Below are 13,581 nucleotides of genomic sequence, written 5' to 3' on the forward strand. Positions count from 1 at the left end.
AGAGTATTGTACTCTGAGGCTGTGTCTTCAGATCCTAAACTCTCCCACAATTGGAAGCATCCTCTACACGTCCACTCTATATTCAATATCCAGTAGGTTTCAATGAGATCCCCCCTCATTCTTCTCAATCCCAATGAGTGCAGGTCCAGAGCTATCAAATGCTCCTTAAATGTTAACCCTGTCGTTCCCGGGATCACTCTCATAAACCTCCTCTGGACCCTCTCCAATGCCAGGACATCCTTCCATATGGGGAACAAATTTTCTATCACAATGTCCTACTGAACTGAAGTTGGTGATATGTTGAGTATTCTTCTCAGGCCTTGGGTTGTAAGGAGATTAAATTAGCTGTGAGAAGTACGTATTAAGGCGAAGGCAGATAAAAGTTTTAAAACTCTGTGCGAAGCTGGCAGGGACAAAGAGTAGAGGCCAGGGCTGATCAGCCATAACCTTATGGAATTGGTGGGCCAAGGGGTTCCTTTTCCCTTTTTCCTGACAAAAGAGCTGTTTGCTCCTTCTGTGTGGTTGGAAGATATGTTATTATTTTTAATCAGAGACACACCACAGTAACAGGCCCTTCTGGCCCACAAGCCTGCGCTGCCTAATTACACTCATGAAACCAAATAACCTACTGACCCACTCGTCTTTGGAACGTGGGAGGAAACCCCATGCGGTCACAGGGAGAATGGGCATCTTCCTCACAGTGGCGGGGAACCGAACCCGGGTCGCCAGCACTGTAACAGTGTTCTGCTCACCACTACCCTACTGTGCCACCCTCAGTCTAAAATGGGTATTAATCTCTGTCAGCACGCAGAGGCGTTTGCAGAACCTCTGAGTGAGGGAAACCACTTCACGCTTCATATTTATTTTACCACATGCTCGCCGAGACGTACAGTGAAGTGAACCGTTCCAACCAAGACACCTGAGGTTTTGCTGGGGTGCAGCCCACGAGTGTCACCACGTATTCCGGCGCCAGCGTAGCAGGCCCACAATGCTCGTCAGAACAACACGGAACACAACAGGTGACAAGACAACAAGCCCCGTTCCTCTCATGCACAGTCCTGCACCCCCAGGAGAGGACACCAGCCAATAGCCTCCAGGGGACACAGACTTGGGCCTGCAGACACAGGGCTTCAACCACCCCCACCCCCAGCGGACTCGCCTACTGACTTACCAACATAGCCTGGTGTGCCGCAGGCTGTCGACATCACATCGCCCGAACCTTCCATCTTGGACAAGCCGAAGTCGCTGATCATTATTTTGGATTCTTCATCAGGACTGAAGTATAAGAGGTTTTCTGGCTAAGTAAAGATCAGAGAAAAAGAAAATACACAAGACTGTTTTTTATTCACTTCTTTTAGAATGAATGAAAACTCCATTAATTAGAATCAACTTCAGAGAGGATGTTTCCTTGCTGGGAGAGTCAGGAACCTTACATACTGCCCCCATTTGGCACACATCCTGCTAAATTAGGGGACCTCAAACAGGGGTCCATGGACCCTTTGCTTAATGGTATTGATCTATGGTATAACAAAGTTTAGAAACCTCTGATCTCGAGGTTTATAAATAGTTTATAGTTTATTGATCTAGATCCTTTCTGTCCAACTATCTTTTGAATGTTATTATACCTGACTTGACCACTTCATCTGCCAGCTTGTTCCATATACAAACGACCCTTTACCTGAAGAAGCTAACCCTCAGGTTCCTATTAAGCCTCTCCCCACTCACCTTAACCCCATGTCCTCAAGCTCTTGATACCCTGCCCCAAGCCTGGGAAAAACTGAGTGCATTCACCCCTATCTATGACCCTCAAGGTTTTTCCCAAGGTCACTCCTGCCTGCGTCATACTCTGAGGAATAAAGCCTCTCTATGACCAACCTGTCAAGTCCTGGCAAGTCCCTCGTAAATGTTTTCTGCGCTCCTTCTATCTTAAAGGTTTCTTCTTGTAGTGGGGAGACCAAAACTGTACACGGTACTCCAAATGCAGCCTCATCATTGCCTCGTACAACTGCAACATCCTAACTTCCACGCTCTGTGCCCTGACTGATGAAGGCCAGAGTACCAAAAGCCTTCTTCACCACCCTGTCTGACTATGACACCACTTTCAGGGAACTATGTACTTGTACCCCTGGGTCCTTCTGTTCGACAACCCTCCTCTCAAGCTCTCTCTGTCCATTGCAAAAGTCCTGCTTTGGATTGACTTCCCAAATTGCAACACCTAGCACTTATCTGAATTAAACTCCAAATGCTCCTCCTTGATTTTGAACTAACTGTGCAGAGGCATAATCACGGTGTGTGAAAGGGATTGTATGTGGATATCTTTTTCAGCATTTCACAAGCAAATCCTACAAACTGCACCCTTGTATGGTGTAGGTTGTCTGATTCCCTCTCTTCCTACAACCTTGGGAAATCCCCCACTCACACAAACCCAGTTTCCTTCTGCAATTTCTTTGTCATATCATACCAACTTCATCACCAATAAAAAAAAACAGGAGAATAGATGTAGAACAGAGATGAGGAGGAATTTCTTTAGCCAGAGAGTGATGCAACTGTGGAATTCATTGCCACATTTGGCTGTGGAGACCAAGTCATTGGGTATATTTAAAGTGGAGGTTGACAGGTAAGGGTGTCAAAGGTAACAGGGAGCAGGCAGGAGAATAGGGCAAAAGGGTTAATAAATCAGCCATATTGGAATGGCAGAGCAGACTCAAAGGGTCAAATGGTCTAATTCTGCTCCGATGTCTTATGGTTATCAGAAAAAAAACATTAGTAATTACAACTTTTAAACTAGAAGGAAAGGAAAATATTTTCAGGAGATAAGCATCTATCATTAACCAAAAATAAATTGTTAATAATGTCTAACGTCACATAGTTTTTCTGAAAAAGATAAGGCTTGCATGCCAATTGTGGTAACAATTATCGGAGGAGCCGAGTAAAACCTACTGAATACTGAAAGAACTAGATAGAGGGGATGTGGGGAGAATGTTTCCATTAGTGGGGGAGTCTAGGACCAGAGGCCACACCCTCAGAATACAAGGATGTTCCTTTAGAACAGGGATGAGGAGGGTGCTGAACCTGTGGAATTTATTGCCACAGATGATGCAGAGGCCAAGTTACAGGGTATATTGAAAGCAGAGGTTAAGATGGGTTCTTGATTCATAAGGGCGTCAAAGGTTACATGGAAAAAGCAAGAGAATGGGGTTGAGAGGGATAATAAGTCAGCCATAGTAGAATGGCAGAACAGATTCGATGGACAGAGTGGCCTAACTGTGTTCCTATCTCTTATGGTCTTATCCACTTAATGTGTCTGAGTGTATTAGCAAAGCAAATTAAACATGCATTTGAAGTAATCTGATGCACAAGTACTTGGGTTAATGACTCTGTCTGTTGATATCCAACTGTGTTTACCCAAGACATTTTTCAAAGCCTGTTCCCTTGATGTGATCACTCGCACTTGATGTTAACTGAAAAACAGCCGCAGGAAACATTTAGCTGTATAATGGATCCCAACAGTGAGACTCCCCGCTTTGCCCAGTCAGTAACATATTCAGGAATTAACACCCTGTTACTGATAGAAACAGGAGCTTCACCAATCACCATCTCACTGCTAAAACTGTGATCTTTCTTCCCTGTTACATCACCTGCTCCTGCCTTAGCTCATCTGCTGAGAAACTCCACAAACATTTCCTGGTTACAAGTTTAATTCCTGGCAGACCAACCACACAGCAAACTCACAAGTGAACTAAGTCTCTGTTACGCATGTCTTTAACAGGCACCAAGTCCTGCACATTTATCACCTTTACTTTTTGCTAATGTTTACCAGCTCCAGGTCCAGTATCCTTGTCTACAAATACTGCCCTCCCCGGTAGTCCCTTGTTTCTAGGAGTGAACATCACCAAACAGCTATTTCAGTCCAACCACATAGAAGTTCAAAGTTCAAAGTAAATTTATTATTGAAGAATGTAGACGTCACCACATACTACCCTAAGATTCATGGTTGTGAAGGCATTCACAGTAAATACAAAGAAGCACAATGGCTCATTTGCTGATAACCTCCACAAACCTTATCAAGGTAAGAACCTATGGTATTACAGGAAAAAATACCAGCATGAATAGAATATTGGCTGATTAGCAAGAGGAAAAGGGTTGGAATAAAGGGAGCCTTTTCTGGTTGGCTGCTGGTGACTAGTGGCATTCCACAGGAGTCTGTGTTCAGACAGCTTCTTTTAACGTTATATGTCAATGATTTGGGTGGCAGAATGGATAGTTTTGTAGCCAAGTTTGCAGACAATACAAAGATAGGTGGAGGGGCAGGTAGTTTTGAGGAAGCAGAAAGGCTACAGGAGGACTTAGATTAGAAGAGTGGACAAAGAAGTGACAGTGTTGGGAAGTGTACGGTCATGCACTTTGGTAGAAGTAAAAGCATGGACTGTTTTCTGAATGGATAGAAAATTCAAAAGTCTGAGGCACAAAGGAACCTGGGGGTGCTCGTGCGGGATTCCCTAAAGGTTATTTTCCAGGCTGAGTTGGTGATAAAGAAGGCAAATATGCTGTTAGCGTTCGTTTCAAGAGGACTAGAATAGAAAAGCAAGAACATAATGTTGAGACTTTATAAGGCATTGGCGAGGCCTTAGTTGGAATATTGTGAACAGTTTTGGGCCCCTTATCTTAAAAAGAATGTGCTGACATTGGACACGGTTCAAAGGAGGTTCACAAGAATAATTCTGGAATTGAGAAACTGACCATATGAGGAGCATTTGATGGCTCTGGGCCTCTACTCACTGGAATTCAGAATAATGGGGGAGGGGATCTCATTGAAACCCATCGAATGATGAAATGCCCTAATAGAGTGGATGTGGTGAGGGAAATCCAAGACCAAAGGGCACAGCCTCAGAATAGAGGGCTATCCATTGAGATAACTGTTGAAGAGTAATTTCTTCAGCCAGAAAGTGGTGAGTCTGTGGAATTCGTTGCCACAGGCAGTTGCGAAGGCCAAGTCACTGGGAATATTTATGGCAAAGGTTGATAGATCCTTGATTAGTCAGGGCATGAAAGGATATGAAGAGAAAGCAGGAGATTGGGGCTGAGAGGGAAATGGATCGGCCATGTTGAAATAAATGGTGGACTTGATGAGCCAAACGGCCCATTTCTGTTACTATATCTTATTGAGTACAAATCTCTACAATTTAAAGAGAACTATGCGAAAAACAAAGCAGAAATGTCCAGTGAGCGGCATTTCTTTGGGTAACAACAACTAGTTAGTGAGAGAGATCAGAGGAGAATGGCTGGACTGGTTCAAGCTGATTTGAAGGTGACAGTAACTCAAGTAGCCATGCATTACAACCGTGGTGTACAGAAGAGCATCTCTGAACACACAACTCATCGAAACGGTAAGTGGATGGGCTGCAGCAGCAGAAGACCTCACCGGGTTCCGCTCCTTTACCTAATAATGCGGCCAGCGAGTGGGTGTTGCATCAAATTTCAACCATGCGTTATTAATGCTGTTTAGATCTAATGAGCCACAGCCATGATGTTGATTATTTGAAGTATATTGGCAATATGATCCAGTGTGATGGGATTATTGCCTTCTTCAATGAACTGTGACTTCATCCCCACCTTCGCAATTGGGTTGTGAAGTGACAGAGTCCATATGTTGGATCAAATTGATGGGCTGACATGATTAGTAGGCAAAACCACCAGATTAGGGCATTGCTTCATCTGTCTGGAGAGGGTTACAGATCAGAGAATCAGAATTAGGCTTATTATGACTGACTTAAATCTTGAAATTTGTAGCTTTGTGGCAGCCGTATAGTGCAATGCATAAAGTATACTAAATTATAATAAAAATATAAAAAATAAATAAATAGTGCAAAAAAGAGAGCAGAGTAGTTCATGGACCATTCCAAATTCTAATGCCAGAGGGAAAGAAGCTGTTTCTAAAATGTTGAGTGAGGCTCCTGCACCTCCTCCATGATGGTAGTAATGAGAAGAGGGCCTGTCCTGGGTGGTGAGGGACATTAATGATGGATGCCACCACTTTGAGATATCACCTAGGGGTACAGGTACATAGTTCTCTGAAAGCTGGGACACAAATAGACAGAAAGGTGGAGAAGGTGCTTGGCATGCCTGCTTTTATCAGTCAGGGCAATGAGTACGGGAGTTGGGAGGTCACATTGCAACTGTATAAGATGTTGGTGAGATTGCACTTGGAGCATTATGGGCAGCTATGGGAAGGATCTCATTAAGGATGTCACGAGGATGCTGTTGGGATGGAGGGGCATGAGTTATAAGGAAACGCTGGATGGTAAGGTATCTGTTATTCTTGGAGCAGAGGGAGAGGAGGGGTGACCTGGCAGAGGCATATAAAATAATGAGGGACATAGATAGGGTGGGTGGTCACATTGACATTTGTTTTCCCAGAGTTGGGAAAGATGTGATGTTCATCAGGTTTGCAACTCAAGCTTAGTTTTTCTAATTAATGGAGATGGTGTTTGGGGATGATTTGGGAAGCTAGGGGCCCTACATTAATGCAAGTGACGCACTTCACTGCCCATTTTGATTACAAGTTCCAATCCAAATTCAAGTTTAGTTACCATTCAACCATACATGAGCATAGCCAAATGAAACGGTGTCCCTCCAGGACCAAGGTACAAAGCACACGGAACACTGTGCATAGCTCATGTGGATACGATTTCAGAAAAAGACATATGGTCACAAAGAGAAAAAAATAATATAGCACAAGTCCCTGAGTGTCATGCCTGTAGTTTGTTCTGGTCCAGCTTGTTCTTCTACGGAGTGAACACTGGAGAGCAGCACTGATACACAGCGCTAACCCTGTACGGATTCAAAGGTGCCCGACAGAGACCCCTGCTGTCTCCCACACTGCCAGGGCATCATCTGCCTGGGCAACTGCAACGTGACCCCGCGTCCTAGGCTTAGTCCTTGCCACAACCGAAGCACCTCAACTCCCCCAATGTCGGTCTCGCCACGGAGCCAGCAAAATGGACTCACAGTGTTCTAAGTTACCAATGTCCAACAGGGTCTTCTGGTCACAATAAAAATGTCCAAGACAATTACTCACACGGTTTGTGGATACCACACCATCCTGGCACAATGGTATGCACCAAGTCCAGGTGACAACGCAGCAATAAATCTAAATCTAAAATCAGAGGATACAGTTTAAGGTGAGAGGGGAATGATTGGGAACAACTCCTTCACACTGAGAGTATACGAGATCAGCTGGCTGAGGAGGTCAGGATCCTGAAGAGATCACACTCAACATTTTACAAACAGCTTCTTCCTCTCTGCCATCAGATTTCTGAATGGACTATGAGTCGGGACCATCCCACGGTGGAAATTCCAGACCGCTCCTGAATCAATGAGGGACGCTCGACAGCTGTGGCAGGGCTTGAACTCAATCACCTCCTAGAAAGTGAATTCAAGCGACATGGGAGACAGCTGGGCCTCACGTCCAGATGAGCTCAATGCCTTCTACGTTCACTTTGACCATCAGAATGTAGAAGAACCATCGCGAGCCCACTTGACCCCGATGATCTCATGATCTCAGCCTTTGAAGCTGACATTCAGTTTGCTTTTAGGAGGAGGTGAATCCATGGAAAGCATCTGGACTGGATGGGAAACTGGCCACATACTGAAGACCTGTGCTGACCAGCTGGCCAGTGTGTTCACTGAGATCTTCAACCTCTTGCTTTGACAGTGTGCGGAATCCACCTGCTCCAAACAGGCTTCAATTATACCGGTGTCCAAGAGGAGCCTGGTGACCTGCCTCAATGAATATTGTCCAGGAGCACTTACATCCATGGTGATGAAGTGCTCTGAGAGGCTGGTGATGACACATATCAACTCCTGCCTAAGAGGCAACTTGGATGCACTCGAATTTACCTACCAGAGCCACAGGTCCACAGCAGATGCCATCTCATCGGCTCTTCACTCATTCCTGGAACATCAGGACAGCAATGATGCATCCATCAGGATGCTCTTCATGGACCACAACTCAGCATTCAATGCCAGCATCCCCTCAAAACTACTCAATAAGGTCCAAGTCCTTGGCCGCAATACCTCCTTGTGCAATTGGATCCTGAATTTCTTTACCTGTAGATCCCAATCAATTCAGATTGGCAACCACATCTCCATGACCTGCATCAGCACAGGTGCACCACAAGGTATTCTGCTTAGCCCCATGCTCTGCTCACTTTACACCATATGACTGTGTGGCTAAGCACAGCTCCAACACCATATTCAAGTTTGCTGATGACAACACTGCCGTAGGCTGAATCATAAATGCTGATGCATCAGCATACGGGAGGGAGACTGAAAAATTGGCTGAGCAGTGCCGTAACAACAACCTCTCACTCAATGTCGGCAAGACCAAAAAACTGATCGTAGGCTTCAGTAGAGGGAGACCAGAGGTCCATGAGCCAGTCCCTATTGGAGGATCAGGGCTGGACAGAGTTAGCAACCTTAAATTCCTGGGTGTTACTATTTCAGGGAACCTGTCCCGGTTCCGGAATGTAAGTGCAATTGCAAAGAAAGCACGGCGGCAATCCTACTTCCTTAGGAGTTTGCGGAGATTCAGCACAACACCTAAAACTTTGACAAACTTCTATAGATGTGTAGTGGAGAGTGTATTGATTGGCTGCATCAAACACCAATGCCCTTAAACAAAAAATACTACAAAAGCTAGAGGATTCAGCCCAGTACATTACAGGTAAAGACCGCCCAACCATTGAACATATCTACAAAAGACACTGGTGTGGGAACATAGCATCCATCATCAGAGACCCTCACCACCCAGGCCGTGCTCTTTTCTCACTGCTGCCATCAGGTAGAAGGTACAAGAACCTCAGGACTTGCATCATTAGGTTCAAGAACAGTTTCTACCTCTCTTGAATATAAAGGGATAACTACTCACTTGCCCCATCATTGAAATGTTCCTACTACCAATGATCTCACATTAAGGACTCTGTATCTCATTACCTCATGTTCTCATTATTTATTGCTATTTATTTATAATTGCATTTTCACAGTATGTTGTCTTCGGCACTCTACCTGATCTTTCATGGATCCTGTTATAGTTGCTACTCTATAGATTAGCTGTGAATGCCCACAGGAAAATGAATCTCTGGGCTGTACATGGTGACATGTCTGTACTTTGATAATAAATTCACTTTGAATCCATGAACACTACCTCAGTGATTTACTCCCTTTTGCACGACACTTTTATATTTATTATTGAACTATGGCAATTTTTTACATCTTTCATTGCACTGCTGGTGCTTATTAAGAATGGCAACAACGTCTATCAGTGATAATAGACCTGTTACCGATTCTGATTCTAATATTCCACCACCAATGTCTGTAATGGTGAACTGAAGCTACTGACGTTCAGGGTAACAACAGCCTGTTCAATGTCTCACTGACAAAACAATTGACTTTTTGGAAGTAACACTGTCCACACCGAGGTGTGGAGCAAGGAGCACAAGGGGTTAATGGATCCTCACCACTGCAGATCCCAGAGGCTTGGAGAGTCTTTGTAAGGAACTCACACCAGTTCTGGAGGGTGCCCACAATCCCCACTCTCTAACCTCGTGGGTGGCATCATCTTCCCTCCAACCCAGCCAACACTGGAGGAGCAGACACGAGGAAATCTGCAGATGCTGGAAATTCGAGCAACACACACAAAATGCTGGTGGAACACAGCAGGCCAGGCAGCATCTATAGGGAGAAGCACTGTCGACTGTTAACACTGGAGGAGGTTAACCGGGATGCTTCCTGGATTAGAGGTCACGTATTATGAGGAATGGTTGAGTGAGCTAAGGCTGTTCTCTTTGGAATGAAAGAGGAGGACAGGTGACTTGATAGAAGGGTATCAGACTTAAGAGGCATAGATCAACTGGACAGCCAGCAACTTTTTCCCAAGGCAAAAATGGCTAATACGAGGGGGCACAATTTTAAGATGATCGGAGGGGAGTATGTGGGCGGGTGTTGGATTTCAGAGGCACATCTTTTAACACAGAGCGGTGATGTGTGGAACTGCCAAGGGTGGTGGTGGAGACAGATACATTAGGGATGTTTAAGAGACTTAGGTAAGCACATAGATAAAAGCAAAATGGAGGGTCATATGGAGAGAAGATTTAGATTGATCTTGAGTAGATTAAAATGTTGGCACAACATCATCATAGGCCAAAGGGCCTGTCTTGTGCTGTACTGTTCTATATTCTAACACCTCCCTCCTGTTCCTCCTCACTCCCCTCCACTCCCCTCATACCCTCCATTCCTCCTCACCTACTTCTTGTCTCCCAGGCAAGAGCAATACGGGTCGGAGCAACAAATGGACTTCCGGAGGAACTGAGCAGGTCAGGCAGCATCTGTGGAGGCAGAGCGATGGTCGAATTTCGGATCGGGACCCTTTCCCTCCACGGTTGCTGCTCGATCCGCTGAGCTCCCCCAGCAGAATGATCGTTGCTCCAGACCCCAGTGTGGTGGGGGGGGAGGCGGAGGGGAGCCTACCTTCAGGTCACGGTGGACAATGCACATTTTGTGCAGGTACTGAACGGCGTTCAACACCTGTCGGATCAGCGTACTGGCGTCTTTTTCAGTGTAGAATCCCTTCTCCACGATACGGTCAAACAGCTCGCCCCCTGACACCCTGAGGAAAAAGCGGAGGGGGAGAATGAGTGAGAGGAAAGAAAATTAAAACATTGTCCTTCCAAACTTTCACCTATGTATTTATTTAAAGTTACTGCATGGTAACAAACCCTCTAGGCCCGATGAGCCCCCACGGTACCTTTGGAATTATGTCCTTGGAACTAAGTATTTGGACTGTGGGAGGAAACCAGAGCACTTGGAGGAAATCCATGTGGCCATGCGGAGAACATACAAACTCCTTACAGACAGCGGTGGGAATTGAACCCTGGTCGCTGCCTTGAAATAGTATGTTTCACTGCTACATGACCGGGCCACCCCAAAAATCTGAATGGTTGTTGCAGATTTATTTTATTTCTAAAAACAGTGCAGTACCAGGCCCTTTCAGCCCAACAAGCCCGCATCGCCCAGTTATACCAAAGTGTCCCACTTGCCTACTAACCCCCGCGTCTCCGGGATGTGGGAGGAAACTGGAACGCCCGGAGCAAACCCACGCAGTCACAGGGTGAACGTTCAAACCCCTTACAGACAGGGGCAGGAAATTACCGCGGGTCGCTGGTGCTGTAATAGTGTTACGCTAGCCGCTGTACAGCCATGCTATCCTAGAAGCCTGAATGGTTCACTCAAAATGCACTGGTTTAAACTGTTTTCACTGGTTTAACTACACGTCGCTTTGGGTTGGCTTGTCTCATTTCAATATATAGCAGGGCAGACGTAATATGGATAGGGAAAATTTAGAGGGTATGGGGTAAGAAAGGGGACTATCTTGGTTAAATATCTTGTGATGGGTAGCCCACAATATACTCTACTTCTGTTGCCAACACAGCAGCTCACAGTTTACTAACCCCAACCCATATGTCTTTGGATTGTGGGAGGAAGCAGCAGGAATTGAACCTGGGCCGCTGTAATAGTTTTATACTAACCGCTACACTACCATGCCACTCAGCTGTACATTCCTGTTTGAAGACACTCCGCGCAGGGCGCATGACTGAGATTATCAGCTCCACAGCGGAGTAACCCAAGGACTGCTGAACCGTATCGGATCAACCGCGAAGGTGTGGCAAGAGCGCATGTGGCCGCTTGATCGATCGCACCCTGAATCACCGGACCTCCTGTGCCCCAAGCGCTCGCTCTCTCTTCACGCGGGCTTTCGCCTGTCTCGGTGGGCCTAGCTCATCGCTCTCACGCCGTTGCTAAGATGGCTCAGTAAAAACTTCTAATTTTACTACTCTGTCATTGTTCTTGCTCTGAGCATATGTAACAGTGCTTGGTTTTCCTGGTACCGAATGCACAATCTTCCCTCATCACGTTAGGCAATGTGCTGACTGGTCTGTAGGGAACATGAGCAATAGTTGTCCATTACGGTCCTTGAGGTATTCCTGCATGCAACTAGGTCACACCAGATCCTGCACCTTGTCTACCTTGTCGCCTCTCCCAGCATCCTTCTCAAAAATCTAGTGATCCCAGTCTTGAATTCACTCAATATCTGTGGCAGAGAATTCCGAAGGATCACCAACCTCTGAAGATATCTTTCTTCACCTCAGTCCCCAGATGATCCATCCCTTCATCAGTAGTATCTACAGGAGGTACTGCCTCAAGAAGACAACATCCATCGTCAAAGATTCCCCCATCTGGGCCATGCCGTCTTCTCACTGGTATCATCAGTCAGGAGGTACAGAAGACTGAAGTCTCACACCATCTGGTTCAAGAACAGCTAACTCCCTTCATTCATCTAGTTCTTGAGCCAACATGCATAATCCTAATCACTACAGTTTAGCAGCACTATGACTACTTTGCATTGCAATGGACATGTTTTTATTCTAAATGTGTTCTTTCATGTAAAAATTGTCTAATTTGTGTTTAATTTATGGATTTTTCCTGTGGATGCAGCTTTTCCGATGCCTTACCCCAGTGATGCTACTACAAGCAAATTGAGTAGAAAGATGAAAGGTTGACTTAATTTGTCACATGTACATTGAAACATCAAATTATACAATGAAATGCATCATTTGTGTCTAGGATGTGCTGGGAGCACTCTGCAGGTGTTACCACACTTCCAGCCCCAACGTAGCATGCCCATGACTTACTAACCCTAACTCCTATGACTTTGGAGCGTGGGAGGAGACTGGTACACTCAGAGGAGGAAACCCATGCGGTCACGGGGAAAACTCCTTACAGACAGTGGTGGGAATTGAACCCTGATTCCTAATTGCTGGTGCTATAAAGCATTAATGCTAACCACTATGATCCTGTGATGCCCTTGCATGTTTTTCATTGCACTGATGTACACATATACTCGTACAGATGACAATAGACTTGTCTTTGATCAGGCTTCAGATAGATGCTCCATCTGCAGGTATCTTAGTCAGCATGGCTTGGTTGGGCTGAATGGCCTATTTCCATGCTGGATTCCTCCAATGGCAGTACTGACTACACTTCCAAAGTACTCCACCATGGACCTCTTGAATGAAGGCTTCCTTCTTAACATTACAACATGCAATTTGAATGGTTAATCTACTTCACGGCGATGAAATACTTCAGCTCTTTGTAATCTCAACTCAGCTGAAGATTCTATAACTGATTAGGGTTGGAGATGGGCTCCTACCCTGTTTTGTTGTGGGAGTTGGGCAATCAGCTCAACATCTGCTTTCCCAGTAGCAATTCCATCTGAGTCCAGAAGATCGACACTTCCACCCACTAATCTACCCCCTGACTACTGTCATTTCTTGTCAGAATCACATTATGTACAGACGCTCCTGTGCCTAGCGTCACTTTATGGACATATAATCGGTCTATGTTGATAACTACCTTATGTATTTATATTTATTTTTATTATTGTGTTCTTTATCTGTTTATTCTGTTTACTTGTGCTGTATTAGATCCGGAGTAACAATTATCTTTTTCTCCTTTACACTTGCC

General features: G+C 45.3%; 1 protein-coding gene across 1 annotated transcript in view; it reads right to left on the reverse strand.

Moving 5' to 3' along the window:
* The window catches only part of camk1da (calcium/calmodulin-dependent protein kinase 1Da), a 288,325-nt gene that overhangs the window by 80,496 nt on the left and 194,248 nt on the right, over positions 1-13,581 (reverse strand). The window contains exons 4-5 of the mRNA XM_059987285.1: positions 10,528-10,666; positions 1,172-1,298 (exon numbers count right to left, since the gene is read on the reverse strand). Coding sequence (XP_059843268.1) covers positions 1,172-1,298; positions 10,528-10,666 — 266 coding nt within the window. The remainder of the gene's footprint in view (positions 1-1,171; positions 1,299-10,527; positions 10,667-13,581) is intronic.

This window comes from Hypanus sabinus, chromosome 13, assembly GCF_030144855.1.
Source record: "Hypanus sabinus isolate sHypSab1 chromosome 13, sHypSab1.hap1, whole genome shotgun sequence".
In the NCBI taxonomy this organism is placed as follows: Eukaryota; Metazoa; Chordata; class Chondrichthyes; order Myliobatiformes; family Dasyatidae; genus Hypanus; species Hypanus sabinus.